General features: G+C 39.7%; 1 protein-coding gene and 1 long non-coding RNA gene across 2 annotated transcripts; one reads left to right on the top strand and one right to left on the bottom strand.

The window, feature by feature from the left end:
• Window positions 1-4016: 4016 nt before the first annotated feature.
• LOC134624824 (uncharacterized) lies at window positions 4017-5133 on the top strand. Its single transcript, XR_010093656.1, has 3 exons — window positions 4017-4036; window positions 4836-4919; window positions 5044-5133. It is a non-coding gene; the product is annotated as an uncharacterized LOC134624824 (long non-coding RNA).
• A 5986-nt stretch (window positions 5134-11119) lies between these two features.
• Window positions 11120-14955, bottom strand: LOC134624805 (zinc finger protein 729-like). The gene is made up of 2 exons (XM_063469880.1): window positions 14844-14955; window positions 11120-13424 (listed from the first exon to the last, which is right to left on the bottom strand). The coding sequence occupies exons 1-2, from the start codon at window positions 14859-14861 to the stop codon at window positions 11139-11141; spliced, it is 2304 nt and encodes a 767-aa protein (XP_063325950.1). The 5' UTR covers window positions 14862-14955; the 3' UTR covers window positions 11120-11138.
• Between the last annotated feature and the right edge of the window lie 237 nt (window positions 14956-15192).

The raw sequence follows: 15192 nt of genomic DNA, 5'->3' as shown, positions 1-15192 counted from the left end.
AGATGTAAATGGCCTGTATTTGTATAGTCCCTAGTGACCCCAAAGCGCTTTACAAATCCAGTCATCCACCTATTCACACACTGGTGATGTCTACAATATTTGCAATATAAAAGATATAAAATTATTCCATAGAAAGTACAATACCTTACAGTGTATAAGTATGACTAGGTCATTGAATTGTTGTGAAATGTTGTGAGTCTCAAGTAAGTTGCCTGCAATGATATTTAAGGTCCAGCAGGTGTCAGTATGGAGCAAAACAGCAAAACTGTGTCGACACAGTATCGATACAGTTTGGGGAATGTCCTGAAACGCTTCACGAGGCCTCATCTACCCATCACTAGTACTGGCATATGTTCCTGTAGGTTTACTACTTTAGTCCCGTTTTATGATAAGCAGCTGTCTCTATGCTCGCCTCATCTACTGCACACACGCCTTGCCCCGCCCCCTTTCCCGGACTCTGCTGTGATTCGTTGCTGTTTGGTCACGTGACTCAGCTGCATAACGAATCCACGTGGGATGTTATTTCACAATTTGGGCCTATCTCGGCTGTCCCAATTCAGGGTATGAATTGTCCGCTGTTCAGGTTGCCTAGCAACCATGATACTAACTGTGAGAAACGTGTCATACAGCTTTGTGTGACAGAAATGAAGGAGAAAAAATATTCTGGTGGTCCTCCATTTTTGTCATGACATCACTTTGATTAGTTGAGTATCTGAGGCTGAGACCACGGGACTGTAAAACATGATAGTTGGGCTTCATTTCTGTACTGAAAAGTCATTTCAAGATTAGTTAGTAAATAACAATTAGCTAACGTTGTTCATGAGACTATACACACACACACACACACACACATATATATATCTATATCTATATACATATATATATATTACAGGATATATTACAGCAGTGAGCTTGCACTCTGGGTCAAACATTAAAGTTGCACTTATTTATATTTCCTATCACTTTAAATCTTCACTCAAAGACAAGTATCTTTATTATACATAAGAGACAAATATTGTTCGTCTAATATGTTGGCATTATTACATCTGGCTCAATGCTTACATATATGTGTAAAAAGGAAAATGTACGAGCTGTGAAAACTGTTTCTGATAGATTGAAGAGTAGACTGATATATTAAATATTCCTTTATTGGGTGAGAAAATCAGACCATGTCATAACTGCTTTAAGTCATACAGAATAGATATCAGAGCCTTAAACAGGGTGACTTCTGCTAAATGGGTCAAACTGGGCAGAAAGTAAACAAACACATAACATCCTTAAAGAATATGATGTAACACTATAGATCAACTTAGCTCAGAATATATAAAGCATATAAACAATCACAGCAATATAATACAACAAACACAGCAGTACTACTAATCCAAAATACTCAAAGCTTCATAAAAGTGATATAAACATTTATTTTTAGCTCCATTCTGCTGCTGATACATACTTTAGGTTTCTGAATATTAAACTTGTTGCTGCCTTTCATAGTGTGTAACTTGAAGGCCCTGAGTACTTTCTCCCACACTGAAAACACTGGGATGATAACATTATTTGAACATTACCTAATAAAACTGATTCAGGACAGACAATTAGTTATGTTAAACTTTCCTAGCAGTCCTTCACAAACAGGGAACAGTCTGTCTATTCTCTCCATCTGTCAGCTGCTGCTGCCTCTTCCTCCTCCTCTTCCTCACACACTGCTGAGTTTGTCCTGGTGGATCATCAGGGGTGCAAAGCCTCACAGGTGATGTGCAGCAGTGGGTCCCTCAGTCTGTCCTCACTCTGGACACTTGCAGTCGTCACACATGGAAATCAAATGTGTAATAAGCTGCAGGATTCAAACACAAGTGTAACTTATAAATACATGTTCATACTTTTATTCCACAATCAGAGAGAAAGAAACAGAGAGATAGTGCAGGACAGACAGACAGGTGACAGTCTCAGGTGTATACACTGCTACAAAACAGCACAAGAGAAGGAGGATTTAGTACAATGGACACATGTGTGACTCCTGTGATTAAAGCATCTTTCTTTCAGCTTGACGAGTGAACCGTCAGATCATTCAAATACACGTTAAAGTCCGTTTGGCTCGACACCACCGAACAGAGGCAGCAATAAAACATAGCTAACATTAACAGTGCAGTGAATCCTGCTTGTGCCGTGATATTCAGGACTGCAAACCGAGCAGCATCACTGACTTTCAACGTGTTGTGTATGTGGATATATGACTGACTTTAATTATCCATAAAATCATCACATTCTCTGTAAGATTAAGGTCAACTAAATTTATATATATATTTAGAAGTAGAGGCTTTAAAACCAAGCTGACGCTGAAAGTACAAACATCTCTAATGTCACATAACTTTGCCGACATGTGGATAACAGTAATGTTTTAATGTTCTTCATTATTAAACATTCGCACATAAATAAGTGACATCATATTCAGTACTTACTTCTGACAGTTCACTCTTCAGCCGCTCCCGTCTGCCGTATTTTGTGGCAAAATTATCCACACCCACTATGAATTGTGGGATATATGGGACCACGAAGCGTGCACCGGACCACGCTTGATATTTGGGGTAATCGAATGTGCATTTGGATTAGGCATTTGAAGTACACTTCAAATTGGGACAGCCGTCGTCGAGTGGCGGTGACGTAATCGCACTTAAAATGCGTACTTCAAACGTGCATACTCTGAATTCGGACACAGCCCCTGGCTGGGGGATGGATGCTTAAAATGCCATATTTGGAGGCAATGATGTGACAGCGACGTGACGAGGGCTGTCCAAATTCAAAGAGTACTGTAACAACCCTTTTGGGTTATAGCACCACTGGGGGGGTTGCCCTACTATTGTAGTAGTTCTGGGAGTCTCCTAGTGGGGTGTTGTTGTTAGCGGCATCCATTTTCATGCTGCTCATCTTCTTTCTCTCTGAGAAACCTTACGGTTGTAACGGCCTGGCGCCGGCGACTACCGATCCCCGCACATGTATGTACGGACAGAGTAGAGCCGTGGAGACCTGGCTTGTTTGGAGTATTGTAGCTGACGGCAAATAAAGGTCTGTTATTGGATTTAACCGACTGGCTTCGGGTATTTTCAGCTAACCTCCACGCCACATGCCTGCCGGCCTGCTAGCCGCTCCCGCCTCACCAGACTGCTGTTACAGTACTCAAAATGTGGTGACAAATGCGGCTTACTTTTCCCTGAATTCTAAGGATGGTCCGATGTATCCTTCATGTCCTACTATAAGTGATGGGGAGTAACGAAATACATGTACCGTCATTACGTATTTAGAATACAAAATATGAGTATCTGTATTCCGTTACAGTTACCGTTTAAAAAGGTGGTATTTAGAATACAGTTACTTTGTTGAAATAAATGGATTACACTGCGGTACTTCCCTGTTTCATATTGTCGCGGGTCAGGACTGTTTGGGTTTTGTTTGACAGCTATGTTCAGCTAAAACGGGAACTGGAAGCATGCAAATATAATGATAACCACAGCAGCCAAGAACAGTGCCTGACGAGCCCAGTTGTAAGTAAGCTATTAAGACTCGACTGTACACTGTGTTCGTGTTTTCCTCCAGAAAAAATAAGTTCCGTTGGAGCAGCCTTTCAACGCCTCTCTCTGTCTCTCACAAGCAAAGTTGACCCAGACAACAAAGTAAAGCTATTTTTCGGCTGCGACGCCAACACGGAACCCACCATATTAGCCAGAGGTCCCTTTACTATGGTTCGGAGCCGCGGACCTTCAGTAACGGTAATAAATCACAGCAATAGTACATTCAACAGCATGATAATATATTAAGTAATCCAAATTATTCAGAATACGTCATTCTCATTGAGTAACGTAACGGAATACGTTACAGAATACATTTTGGGGCATGTATTCGGTATTCTGTAATGGAATACATTTCAAAGGTAACCTTCCCAACACTGCCTACTATATCCCAGGATTCATTGCGGGTCATAGAGGAGATTTGTTTCTGATAAGGATGGTGGTCGAAGCAGGAGAGGAAAACACTTTCAAATGTAAGTATATGAAAATCTGGTTGTACAAAAGTTAAATTGTTATAGTGGTCGTTTTGTTAAGCTCTGGGCATCTGCATAGACATGTTCCTTTCTTTAAAATAACCGTAAACCAGCTTGTATCGGGGGTCCCGCAATTTTGTATGTATTGCCGCTTACATACAGCTAATTTTGATTTTTTCAAATTGGTGATATGTCGTGGAACAAAGAACAAACGGCTTAATTTATTAAAACGAGGAGAAAACGATCACCTCTTCACTGGGTGAAGAATTGGGCCGCTACGGCGTGGAGGTAGAAAAATAAATGAATTTACACATCATATATATATCGCGGATAAATACAACCACATAAAATGATCCGACCAAGACAAAAACTGTGTATTTTGTAAATACAATAATAAATAACAAACACAGTGAATGTACTGTGTAATTGTGTAACTTTATTAGAAGCGTCCTCCTGAAAATGCGCCAATATTGACAGTAACATCCTCCTCTCTGCCGCTTAATGCTCTCTGGTCACTATGGTAACGTGTAAATATTTCTTTCAAAATAAGACACACAACTACAACAAGGGAAAGACCCAGGGAAACCGAGTTAACGATGAAAACCCTGAAAACCATAAATGTCACACCAGAGCCTTAACTCTCGTGGCCCGGTACCAAACGACTAACGGACCGCTGCTGTACAGAACCTGTGATGTCCAGACGGTGTTCCTCTGGTGTTCTGCTGTGACACCTTTGGGTTTAGGGATTAACATAGTTGCCATGGTTTCCTTTCCTCTCTTATTTGTTGTGTGTAATCAGGACAATTCTGGAGAAGATGGGCCTGCAGGGGAAAGTCACCCCCTTGCAGGCCAGAAGACATGAGATAACTTTAAAGAATACAAAGTACGTATGCGTGTTATCAAGAAGATAATTCTTAAGAACACAAGTTAATAAATGTGCAATTACTAAGAGTTGTTGTGGTGTTTTTTATTTGCCTGCTGCCATTTTTGATTTCCTCTGCCTTTAGGGTTGCAAGTATCCAGGCTCAGGAGAGGGGGTCAGTGGGAAGCCCACTGCTGCTACTTGGCCCTGGTTTGCCCTCATGGATGAGGTGATAGAACAGATGCCTTCCATTAAGCCTCCTGTCCTAATTTCCTCTCTCTCTGAGAACACTCCAGGGCCAAGCACAGCAGTGGGTGGCCAAAATGACAGTGATGACGAAGCGGCTCAGCCACCTACGACTGGGAGAAAGAGGAAAAGAGATGATGAGCTGCTAGACCTCATCAGAGAGGACATGAGGCAGCAAAGAGAGGCTGAGGAGAGGAGTGCAGAGAGAGGATGGACAGACTGTTTTCACTTCTAGAAAGATTAATTCCAAAATGAGTTATGTATTGAGAATTTTATTTATTTGAATATATTTGTTACATTGTTATATGTGTTGCATTAGTTTAAAGGTTTTATGTTATTAATAAATTGATTCAAACAAACAGTAATTGTCACTGAACTCAATTTGATTTACAGGCATTTGTAACATGTATGAACATAACGCTAACTTTGAACAATATTACTTGGATATTTATTTGATAGCAATAAAGTAAATAACAATAACAATTAAACAAGAATATTTCAAATACACAGTATGTAAAGATGAAAAAACAATATTTTCAGTTGTTCACACAGGATTAACCTGAGTGACCTGTTCCTGGACCGTTTCTTTAACAACTGTAATAGATTACTGGAAGTCTCTGGCAGTGTTGCTGAATCTGCCCGAGCAAGATCAGACATGGATGGGGTGCTGCAACTGAGACCTGCGTTTTTTCTGGTCGGCGAGTGGAGAATCACACAGGGTGGTCTGCAAAGAGAGCTTTAGGATGCTTCCTTACTGTCCACTGCATCGTCCATCCACAGGGTTTGCAGGGCTGGCTCACTCGTGGCTGCCACACCACTAAGATGTTTTCAGAAATATGCAAGCAGGAGATGGTGGATGCTATATTATTAGTACAATACTTGTAACTCTGTAGCAGACAACAGTTTGATATAGTGCTATGTAAAAAAAACAAACAAAAGATTAGATTATATAACTTTCAAAGATATTTAGTTTATATATTTTATATGATACAGTACATGTGTGAGAATGACCGATGTTGTGGCAAAAAATGATCGTCTGCCAAAAACTGATTTCCGGTTTTTGCCCAAAACTGATTGCTGGTATTTAACCTGCTATAATTAACTTGTTGGTCTATAATACGTGAAACATGTCAAATGTTTCTCTTATTAGTGATATCACGTCACTCTGAGCCACCAGCAACATTCCTGTAACAAGGTAGAAGCTGCAATCAGTTTTTGGCAGTGACTTTTATATATCCTTTATTTATCCAGTTAAAAAAAAAAATCTTATTGGCATTAGAAATTTATTTTTTAAGAGTAATCCGGCCAAGAGGACAGCAGACAGCGCAACAAATATATCAATTGTACCTACATTATAAACAGAGTTATAAAGATACTTGAACAACAGGTAATTATTGTATATATAAAACCCCTTAGTAAACCATGTCCACCGAAGTCTATTTACCAACATACATAAAGATATTACACATATTACACTCGGTTTTGGCAGACAAACACTTTCTTGTCACAACGCCGGCAATATTTCCATTATCCAAGTAATTAGCTAAGTAATTCCTAAATGCGTGTAGATTAAAGAAAATTATTTTACCTGGATATGATTGTCTCTGATGAGCTTAAGGTACAAAACGTGCGGGCGACGACGATAAGGTTTTTCTAGCTCCTCGAGAAATAAAAATTTCCACATAACGGAGTGACATTTCTGGGTCCATTTTAAAGCTTTCGCGCTATGGCGCTAGCGATCGGGAAAAACACACAAGTATGGGCGGAGTTGAAGGCTAGGAGGATGTCCACAGCCCATCTGTTATGTTGGATACTCATTGTTTGTTCAATAAAGTTTCTGTGGAGAAAAAAGGGGGCTGTCCAAGCCGCTCACTTCCTGACTACCCGTCCGTCTAAGGACACTACCTTGTGACGTAAGTAGGTAGTGTCCTTATGAGCATCCTTCATGAGCATTCATGTATATATATATGTATATATATATATATATATATATATATATATATATATATATACATCATTATATATATCATTAGAGCTGAACAGGTGATGGAGAAACAGGTTTACGTTTTAGGTGACATAATTGAAGGGAAGTTATGAACTGTTTCTGAGAGACAAATAACACCAGAATCCTCTTCTATGTACCTGACAGCTGGTAACTGTGCTGGGGTGGGTCTAGCAAAGTTATGCCAGGGGCCCAGGCAGGGCATTAATAGGGAAAGGGGGGCACAAAGAAATACTTTCACCTTTAAACAATGACAATCTTTAATTATCCACATATCTGCCTCATTAAGCGCATAAGTGGGAGACATACACACTACCACCCAGAGTGCAGTCTGGTAAATCTCAAAGAGAAAATACACAAGCTTTACTATTTAAAGGGCTGTATGTGCCCTGTGTGCATAAGCACATAATATACCATGTGTCAGTTACCGTTAGTTACAGTTATATACAATTCCTTTTTTGGCCAGACCCAGAACTGATCCAGAGTTAAAACAGGACTACAACAGTTCAAAATCAGCACTACTTAGGACTTAACCAAGACAGAACCAGAATCAGAACTAGATGATAGTAGCACTAAAAACTCATCATAGACCTGCACTTCACTTATTTTTTAATTCTACCAAAGTAAACTTTTTAGAAAAGTTTATATAATTATTTACCCTTGTTGTGCAAACAAGCCTGCATAACTTAATAAATATAGAATTTGAAAAATAACAAACCTAAAAAGAAACACTAGGTACGAGTAGGGATGGGTACTGATAAGATTTTAACGATTCCGATTCCATTTTCGATTCTGTTTAACGATTCGATTCTTTATCGATTCTCTTATCGATTCTTTTGAAAAAGGAGAACACTCAGGTCGATTAGCTTAGAACTTTGTCTTTATCTTCTCTTTGAACAAGATAGAAATTTAGGAGTAACATAAACCCAACAGTGCGATCTCAAGAGAACCAGCCTTCAATGGGGTGTCACAGGGTCCCCAGGAACAAATAAATGTAAAAGTAAAATAATAAAATAAATATTCTTCTGTACTATAACATAAATTATTCTGTAGCAATTACACAAGAATCGTTTGCAAAAATGACAAACGATTCCAAGGAATTGAAACAGTGGGAACCGGTTCTCAACAAGAACCGGTTTTCGATACCCATCCCTAGGTACGAGATACATGAGTACCTATGATACGGTGATACTTTTGGTAAATAACCATTTGACTAACATGTCTCACTCACCTGCTCTTGTTCCATCTCCCTCTCTGTGCTGACAATCATCAAATATACAGTTGAAACCAGATATTTAAACATTCTTCAGATCAAAACAAAAACACTTTTTTCATTGTAAGATAAAATCAGACTAAATGTTTATTTTTTTAGATTGATGAACATAAAAACATATTTGTTAACTTTAAGAGTAAAGAGAAAAACTTTCTGTATTTCTTAATTGCAAATGGCACCAAATTGTATTCAAAATTGAGCCACACTCATGGAGCTCCACAATTCTTTTCAATTGAATTCAATTCAATTTTATTTATATAGCGCCAAATCACAACAAAAGTCGCCTCAAGGCGCTTTATATTGTACAGTAGTACAGTAGAGCACTTGTGGCAACAGTGGGAAGGAAAAACTCCCTTTTAACAGGAAGAAACCTCCGGCAGGACCAGGCTCAGGGAGGGGCGGCCATCTGCTGCGACCGGTTGGGATGAAAGAACGATCACCCCAACCAAGCTTCTTCAGTTCTGAACTGAAGAAGCTTCTCGGATGAGAGGCTTCTTCAGAGACAAGGAAGGAAACAAAAAAAGGGAAGCATGGGAACAAAAGAGGGAGACAGAAAAATAGGACACGACTAGGAGCTGGCGAGCAAGGAAGACACACACATATAGCGAGGGAGAGAAGGACACATAGATAAAGACAAAGGCACAAAGGTAACCTAAGAACATAAACCAGAAATCGCAAATATACTCAGTGACATAAAAAGTCAATACTAAGTTGTATAAAACTAAATCAGTAACTCATATGAGTCGAAGAGCCAGAACCATGACGTATGAATTTGACCACAGACTGCTTAATTTCATTCATGCTAAATCATCATTTGGCTTATTGCTGAAAACTAGAAACATAAACACTCATGGCATCTTCAATACCATCTATTTGGAAATGTTTCTGTGTTGTCTTTAGCTCTGTTTTGATATCTGACTTGTGGTTTCTGAGGATATCGTTCCATGACACTGGTTTCATCTCACTCAAAACAAATTGAAATCTGTGCATAAAATGTAAATGTTCTCACAACTAACTGGTTCGAGTCACTTTCTGCATTTAGTCAGCATTTCCATGAATACGGACTGAGCAATATAAATATATAATGATCCAGGTGTGTGTGAGGATGCAGCTAGCGCTCCATGAGGTGCTGGAAAATGGTCGGGCTTCAACCAAGGCAAACAGAAGTGTGACGAATTGATACGAACCATACAGAGTAGAGAAGGACGTTTTTGTCTGTGGACTCTGCACACAAGGGAATCTGCCAGTGGGCGTTGGTTAAATGTAGCATAATAAAAAACATAAGCAGTGCTTACACTGTCCGGGTCAACACGGGGCATGGGATAACATCAAACCATGAGACCTTGTTCACTTTGTGACAATCACCACAGAACCGTATAAAACCTGCGCTCACTTCTTAATTACCTGGAAGCACTTTAAAGACAACCGGCCCCTCTCAACAGCCAGACAGGCTGCGTTTCAAAGTGGTGCTCCGTGAGAGTCGTGCAGACGAGCAGGGGGGAGAACACATCTTCAAACCACTGTTGCAATGCAGGAACATCACCACCACAGCACGTTTTTGAGAAAAATCAAATATTTTTGTCCTTGAAGATCAGAGTTTTTAACGAGCTGCAGGAACCCTGTTCAGTGTGAGTGGAGAACAGCCAAGTCTCCTCTGATAAACCTTCACATGTACCACTGAAAACTGTTAAATTAGTTTGAATTTGAAGTCATGGCTTAAACTACTTGTTGTGAGACCATTTCTTTATTTTTCACACCAAACTGTTTAATAAGACAAACTTTACACAGAGTTCATCAAATATAAGTAACGCTTTAACATTATCAGGATTTTCATAATGCAAACTTCAAATTAACAAGGAAACAGCTGCAGAACATGTGGATCAAAATGAATTCATTAAAAAACAACATGTGGACTTCAAGAATACAGTAAATACACTAAAGTAAATGGAGGAGCCCAAAATAGAGGTTTAATAGAATTTGAAACAACTAAAAGTAGTCACCTGTGATCTTTAAAATGGTCTTGATGTTTGCTGCCGTTTTTAACTTTTAACACTTCTTTAAAATGAATACTTTAAAAAAAGAAGTTAATTTTGGAAAAACTAAGAAAGTTCAAATGAAAGAAATTTGACTGTTAAGTCTAATTGTTGAATGTTGTCATTGTGGTTCTTAAATTTGAGAGTCTTAGTTCAATCTATAGGATCAAGACATTCCTTTGTCTCTGACCACCTCTCCAGCTGCTCTGTGCTAGGGAGATTTTATTGTAGACACATCTGTTTGTTGATTCTGTTCTTTGTTTGGTAAGCTTCCTGCCCTTTGTATGGCTTCACCAATACAGGAATTGAACCATATATTGGGTTTGGGAGAGATTACCATTTTATGACTAAGGATGTTGTGGAAACACAGACCCAACATTGATATATATCCATATCTGTAATTTTGATACAATATCAGTTTGGTAAAAAAGACATTTCTATAACTTTAATAATACAGTAACAAGTACAACTACTAAACACTACTGTGTCCTAAGGGAACAAAGAATAAAATGTAACAGGAATAACATAATAATATGTTTATGTCCTTTATCATGTTACATAATAAAATGTAACATATCCTTATTACTAAATTAAATTAAATGATATACATATCTATACATGCAGGTTCCTGAATGTAACATTCAGGATTATTCACTGCAGGTACCTCATCAGATCCAAGTGTGACATCAGCTGACACTCTTTACAGGAGATTCCATCTGAACTCTGTGGAGCCTGATCTCAAGGTTTTTAAGTCCGACCCTGAAACCAGAAGAGGATCTTTCTCTCTCTTCAGATTCATTGTGACCCAGTGATTTCAGTCCTGCATGATCAGGCTGATGTTTGCACAGAGCAGATGAGGAAGTGAATTTTTTTGCACAGCTGTACACCTTAATTCCTGAGTGGGTAACTAGATGCTTCTGTAAGTTGCTACTTTGAGCAAAGAATTTACCACACAACTCACAGATGTAAGGTTTAACTCCACTGTGGATGAGTTGGTGTCTTTTTAAGGTTTGAACCCGCTTAAAAGACTTTCCACAGAAGTCACAGCTGTAAGGTTTAACTCCACTGTGGATGAGTTGGTGTTTTTTTAAACTTACGGCCTCGGTAAAAGACTTTCCACACAACTCACAGATGTAAGGTTTAAATCCACTGTGGATGAGTTGGTGTTTTTTTAAACCTCCAGCCCGGGTAAAAGACTTTCCACACAAGTCACAGCTGTATGGTTTAAATCCACTGTGGATGATTTGGTGTGTTTTTAAGTGTCCAGCCTGGGAAAAAGACTTTCCACACAACTCACAGCTGTAAGGTTTAACTCCACTGTGGATGAGTTGGTGTGTTTTTAAGTTGTGAGCCAGGGAAAAAAACTTTCCACACAAGTCACAGCTGTAAGGTTTAAATCCACTGTGGATGATTTGGTGTGTTTTTAAGTGTCCAGCCTGGGAAAAAGACTTTTCACACAACTCACAGCTGTAAGGTTTAACTCCACTGTGGATGAGTTGGTGTTTTTTTAACTCTCCAGCCTGGGTAAAAGACTTTCCACACAAGTCACAGCTGTACGGTTTAACTCCACTGTGGATGAGTTGGTGTCTTTTTAAGCCTCCAGCCTGGATAAAAGACTTTCCACACAAGTCACAGCTGTACGGTTTAACTCCACTGTGGATGAGTTGGTGTCTTTTTAAGCCTCCAGCCTGGGTAAAAGACTTTCCACACAAGTTACAGCTGTATGCTTTAACTCCACTGTGGATGAGTTGGTGTTTTTTTAAGTCTCCAGCCTGGGTAAAAGACTTTCCACACAAGTCACAGCTGTACGGTTTAACTCCACTGTGGATGAGTTGGTGTCTTTTTAAGCCTCCAGCCTGGATAAAAGACTTTCCACACAAGTCACAGCTGTAAGATTTAACTCCACTGTGGATGAGTTGGTGTGTTTTTAAGCCTCCAGTCTGGGTAAAAGACTTTCCACACAAGTCACAGCTGTAAGATTTAACTCCACTGTGGATGAGTTGGTGTTTTTTTAACTCTTCAGCCCGGGTAAAAGACTTTCCACACAAGTTACAGCTGTACGGTTTAACTCCACTGTGGATGAGTTGGTGTGTTTTTAAGCCTCCAGTCTGGGTAAAAGACTTTCCACACAAGTCACAGCTGTACGGTTTAACTCCACTGTGGATGAGTTGGTGTGTTTTTAAGCCTCCAGTCTGGGTAAAAGACTTTCCACACAAGTCACAGCTGTACGGTTTAACTCCACTGTGGATGAGTTGGTGTGTTTTTAAGCCTCCAGTCTGGGTAAAAGACTTTCCACACAAGTCACAGCTGTAAGGTTTAACTCCACTATGAATGAGTTGGTGAGTTTTTAAGCCGCCAGCCAGGACAAAAGACTTTCCACAGACGTCACAGCTGTATGCTTTAACTCCACTGTGGATGAGTTGGTGTTTTTTTAAGTCTCCAGCCTGGATAAAAGACTTTCCACACAAGTCACAGCTGTAAGGTTTAACTCCACTATGAATGAGTTGGTGAGTTTTTAAGCCGCCAGCCAGGACAAAAGACTTTTCACAGAAGTCGCAGCTGTATGCTTTAACTCCACTGTGGATGAGTTGGTGTTTTTTTAAGTCTCCAGCCTGGGTAAAAGACTTTCCACACAAGTCACAGCTGTAAGGTTTAACTCCACTGTGGATGAGTTGGTGTGTTTTTAAGTCTCCAGCCCGGGTAAAAGACTTTCCACAGACGTCACAGCTGTACGCTTTAAATCCACTGTGGATGAGTTGGTGTCTTTTTAAGTCTCCAGCCTGGGTAAAAGACTTTCCACACAAGTCACAGCTGTAAGGTTTAACTCCACTGTGGATGAGTTGGTGAGCTTTTAGGCCTTCCGCCCGGGTAAAATTCTTCCCACACTCATCACAGCTGTAGGTTTTCTTGCCCTTTCTTCTGTGACGTTTGTCGGCCTCCTGAGAGCGCTGACTTCTCACTCCATGTTGGTCCTGCAGTCACAGAGATACAAACAGAGGCAGTGAGTGAAATGCAGTCGTGGAACAAACAGAAACTCCCTCCATCAGTGGAATCAAACATGTCCACAAACATATTGTAGGTGTGTTACCACCACCTTCTAGTGAAATTATCACATTTCAATGATGTGGTACAATGAGAGTTGTAATGAAAAATACATATTGAAGAAATATTGATCAGCTGAGAAAATCTTTTACTTAGGCCTGGGCAATATATCGAGGTTTTTTTTTTAAATATCGATATATTTTCATAGGAGACATAAGACGTGACAATATCGTTTATATCGATATAGTATATGTTACGTTATAATTATACTTGTGGAGCCGCAGGTTTGCCTCTCTTTCGTCCACTTTTGTCTCTACGCAAAGTTACTCTGCCTCGCCTCTCCTTCATCTAACACAACTCCTCCTCCCCCTTAGCTTCACCTGCAGGCAATGACAAGATGAACATGGTAAATCTCCGTTAGCGAGTTGCCGCGGATCGCCCCGTGCATGGGGCTGGACGACGTCAACATGTTGGCAAGCTAACCGCGCTAACTAGCTAACCACGCTAACGACATGCAGCCCACAGGGGCTACACGGCCTAAAATCCTTTCATTTTCTCAAAAATCGACAGTGCGCCTTATGTATGAATTCTGGTTGTGCTTACTGACCGCGAACCGATTTTGCGTGGTACACGGCGCTCAGCAATCTGTCAAAAAATGTTTTAGTACGACTTTGCTAAGCTACAGGGCTGCATCACTTGATGGATTGTCGGAGCATTTTGGCTACCGTAGTTTGGTGCCTCGCTGAGTGATACGTACTGTGCTTCAACGTAATATTACCGTACTGTGTGTGTATAAGGGCCATAAATGGCACCTGTTAAGAGACGTGGTTACAAAGAGGATTTCAAACTCCAGGCTGTCAGTCAAGCAGTAGCACTTAATAGAGCAGCTGTGAAATCTGTCTCTTTGTTATTATGCTCAGCGTCTGTTAGTTTACATTTTGACTGCACAATTGTGAACACTTTGTTATGCACAAAAACAACATTGTTTTCTTTTATTTATGGAGCATGATTATTTAATAAATGCTCATAAAAAAAATCGAGATATATATCGTATATCGCCATCCAGCTAAAAAAATATAGAGATATGAATTTTGGGTCATTACGCCCAGCCCTACTTTTACTCATAAAAAATTGTGAGTTCAACTGATGATATTGTTTTTTCAATGTGTGCTGATAAAAATGATCTTTGTATTTTCTTATAACCTCTGAGTTTTTTGTTCGTGAATGTAAATTGTGTATGTATGGAGGAGCCAGGATAGAAAAGAAAAAGCTGCTGTTAATAGGTTTTTAAAAACCAACTAGCTGTGCACACAGTTTCAATAACACTGTAACTGTGATATTTGTCTTACCTTTTGTGTTGAAGTCATTGTTTCCTCTGTAGTGGCTGAGCTGAGTCCAAATGGCTGAAATTGTTCCTCTGCTGCTCCACCAGACTCTTCTCCTCCTGTTACTCAGCTGGGACACAAAAAGTATATATATGTATATTATTCCTGATAAAATATATATATTGTCAGAAGAAAATTATGTTTTGATCAGTTACATGAAATCTATCAGTGAAGCACATGTTTACGTGACTTTTGACATGTCTCTTGTCTGTGATAAACAGCTGGCAGCTTCCTCTTTTTTGTTCTAGAACAGTGGTTCTTAACCTGGGTTCGATCGAACCCTAGGGGTTCGGTGAGTCGGTCTCAGGGGTTC

The sequence above is a fragment of the Pelmatolapia mariae genome, linkage group LG3_W (genome assembly GCF_036321145.2).
Source record: "Pelmatolapia mariae isolate MD_Pm_ZW linkage group LG3_W, Pm_UMD_F_2, whole genome shotgun sequence".
Taxonomy (NCBI): Eukaryota; Metazoa; Chordata; class Actinopteri; order Cichliformes; family Cichlidae; genus Pelmatolapia; species Pelmatolapia mariae.
This window is presented reverse-complemented; position numbering and strand designations above follow the sequence as displayed.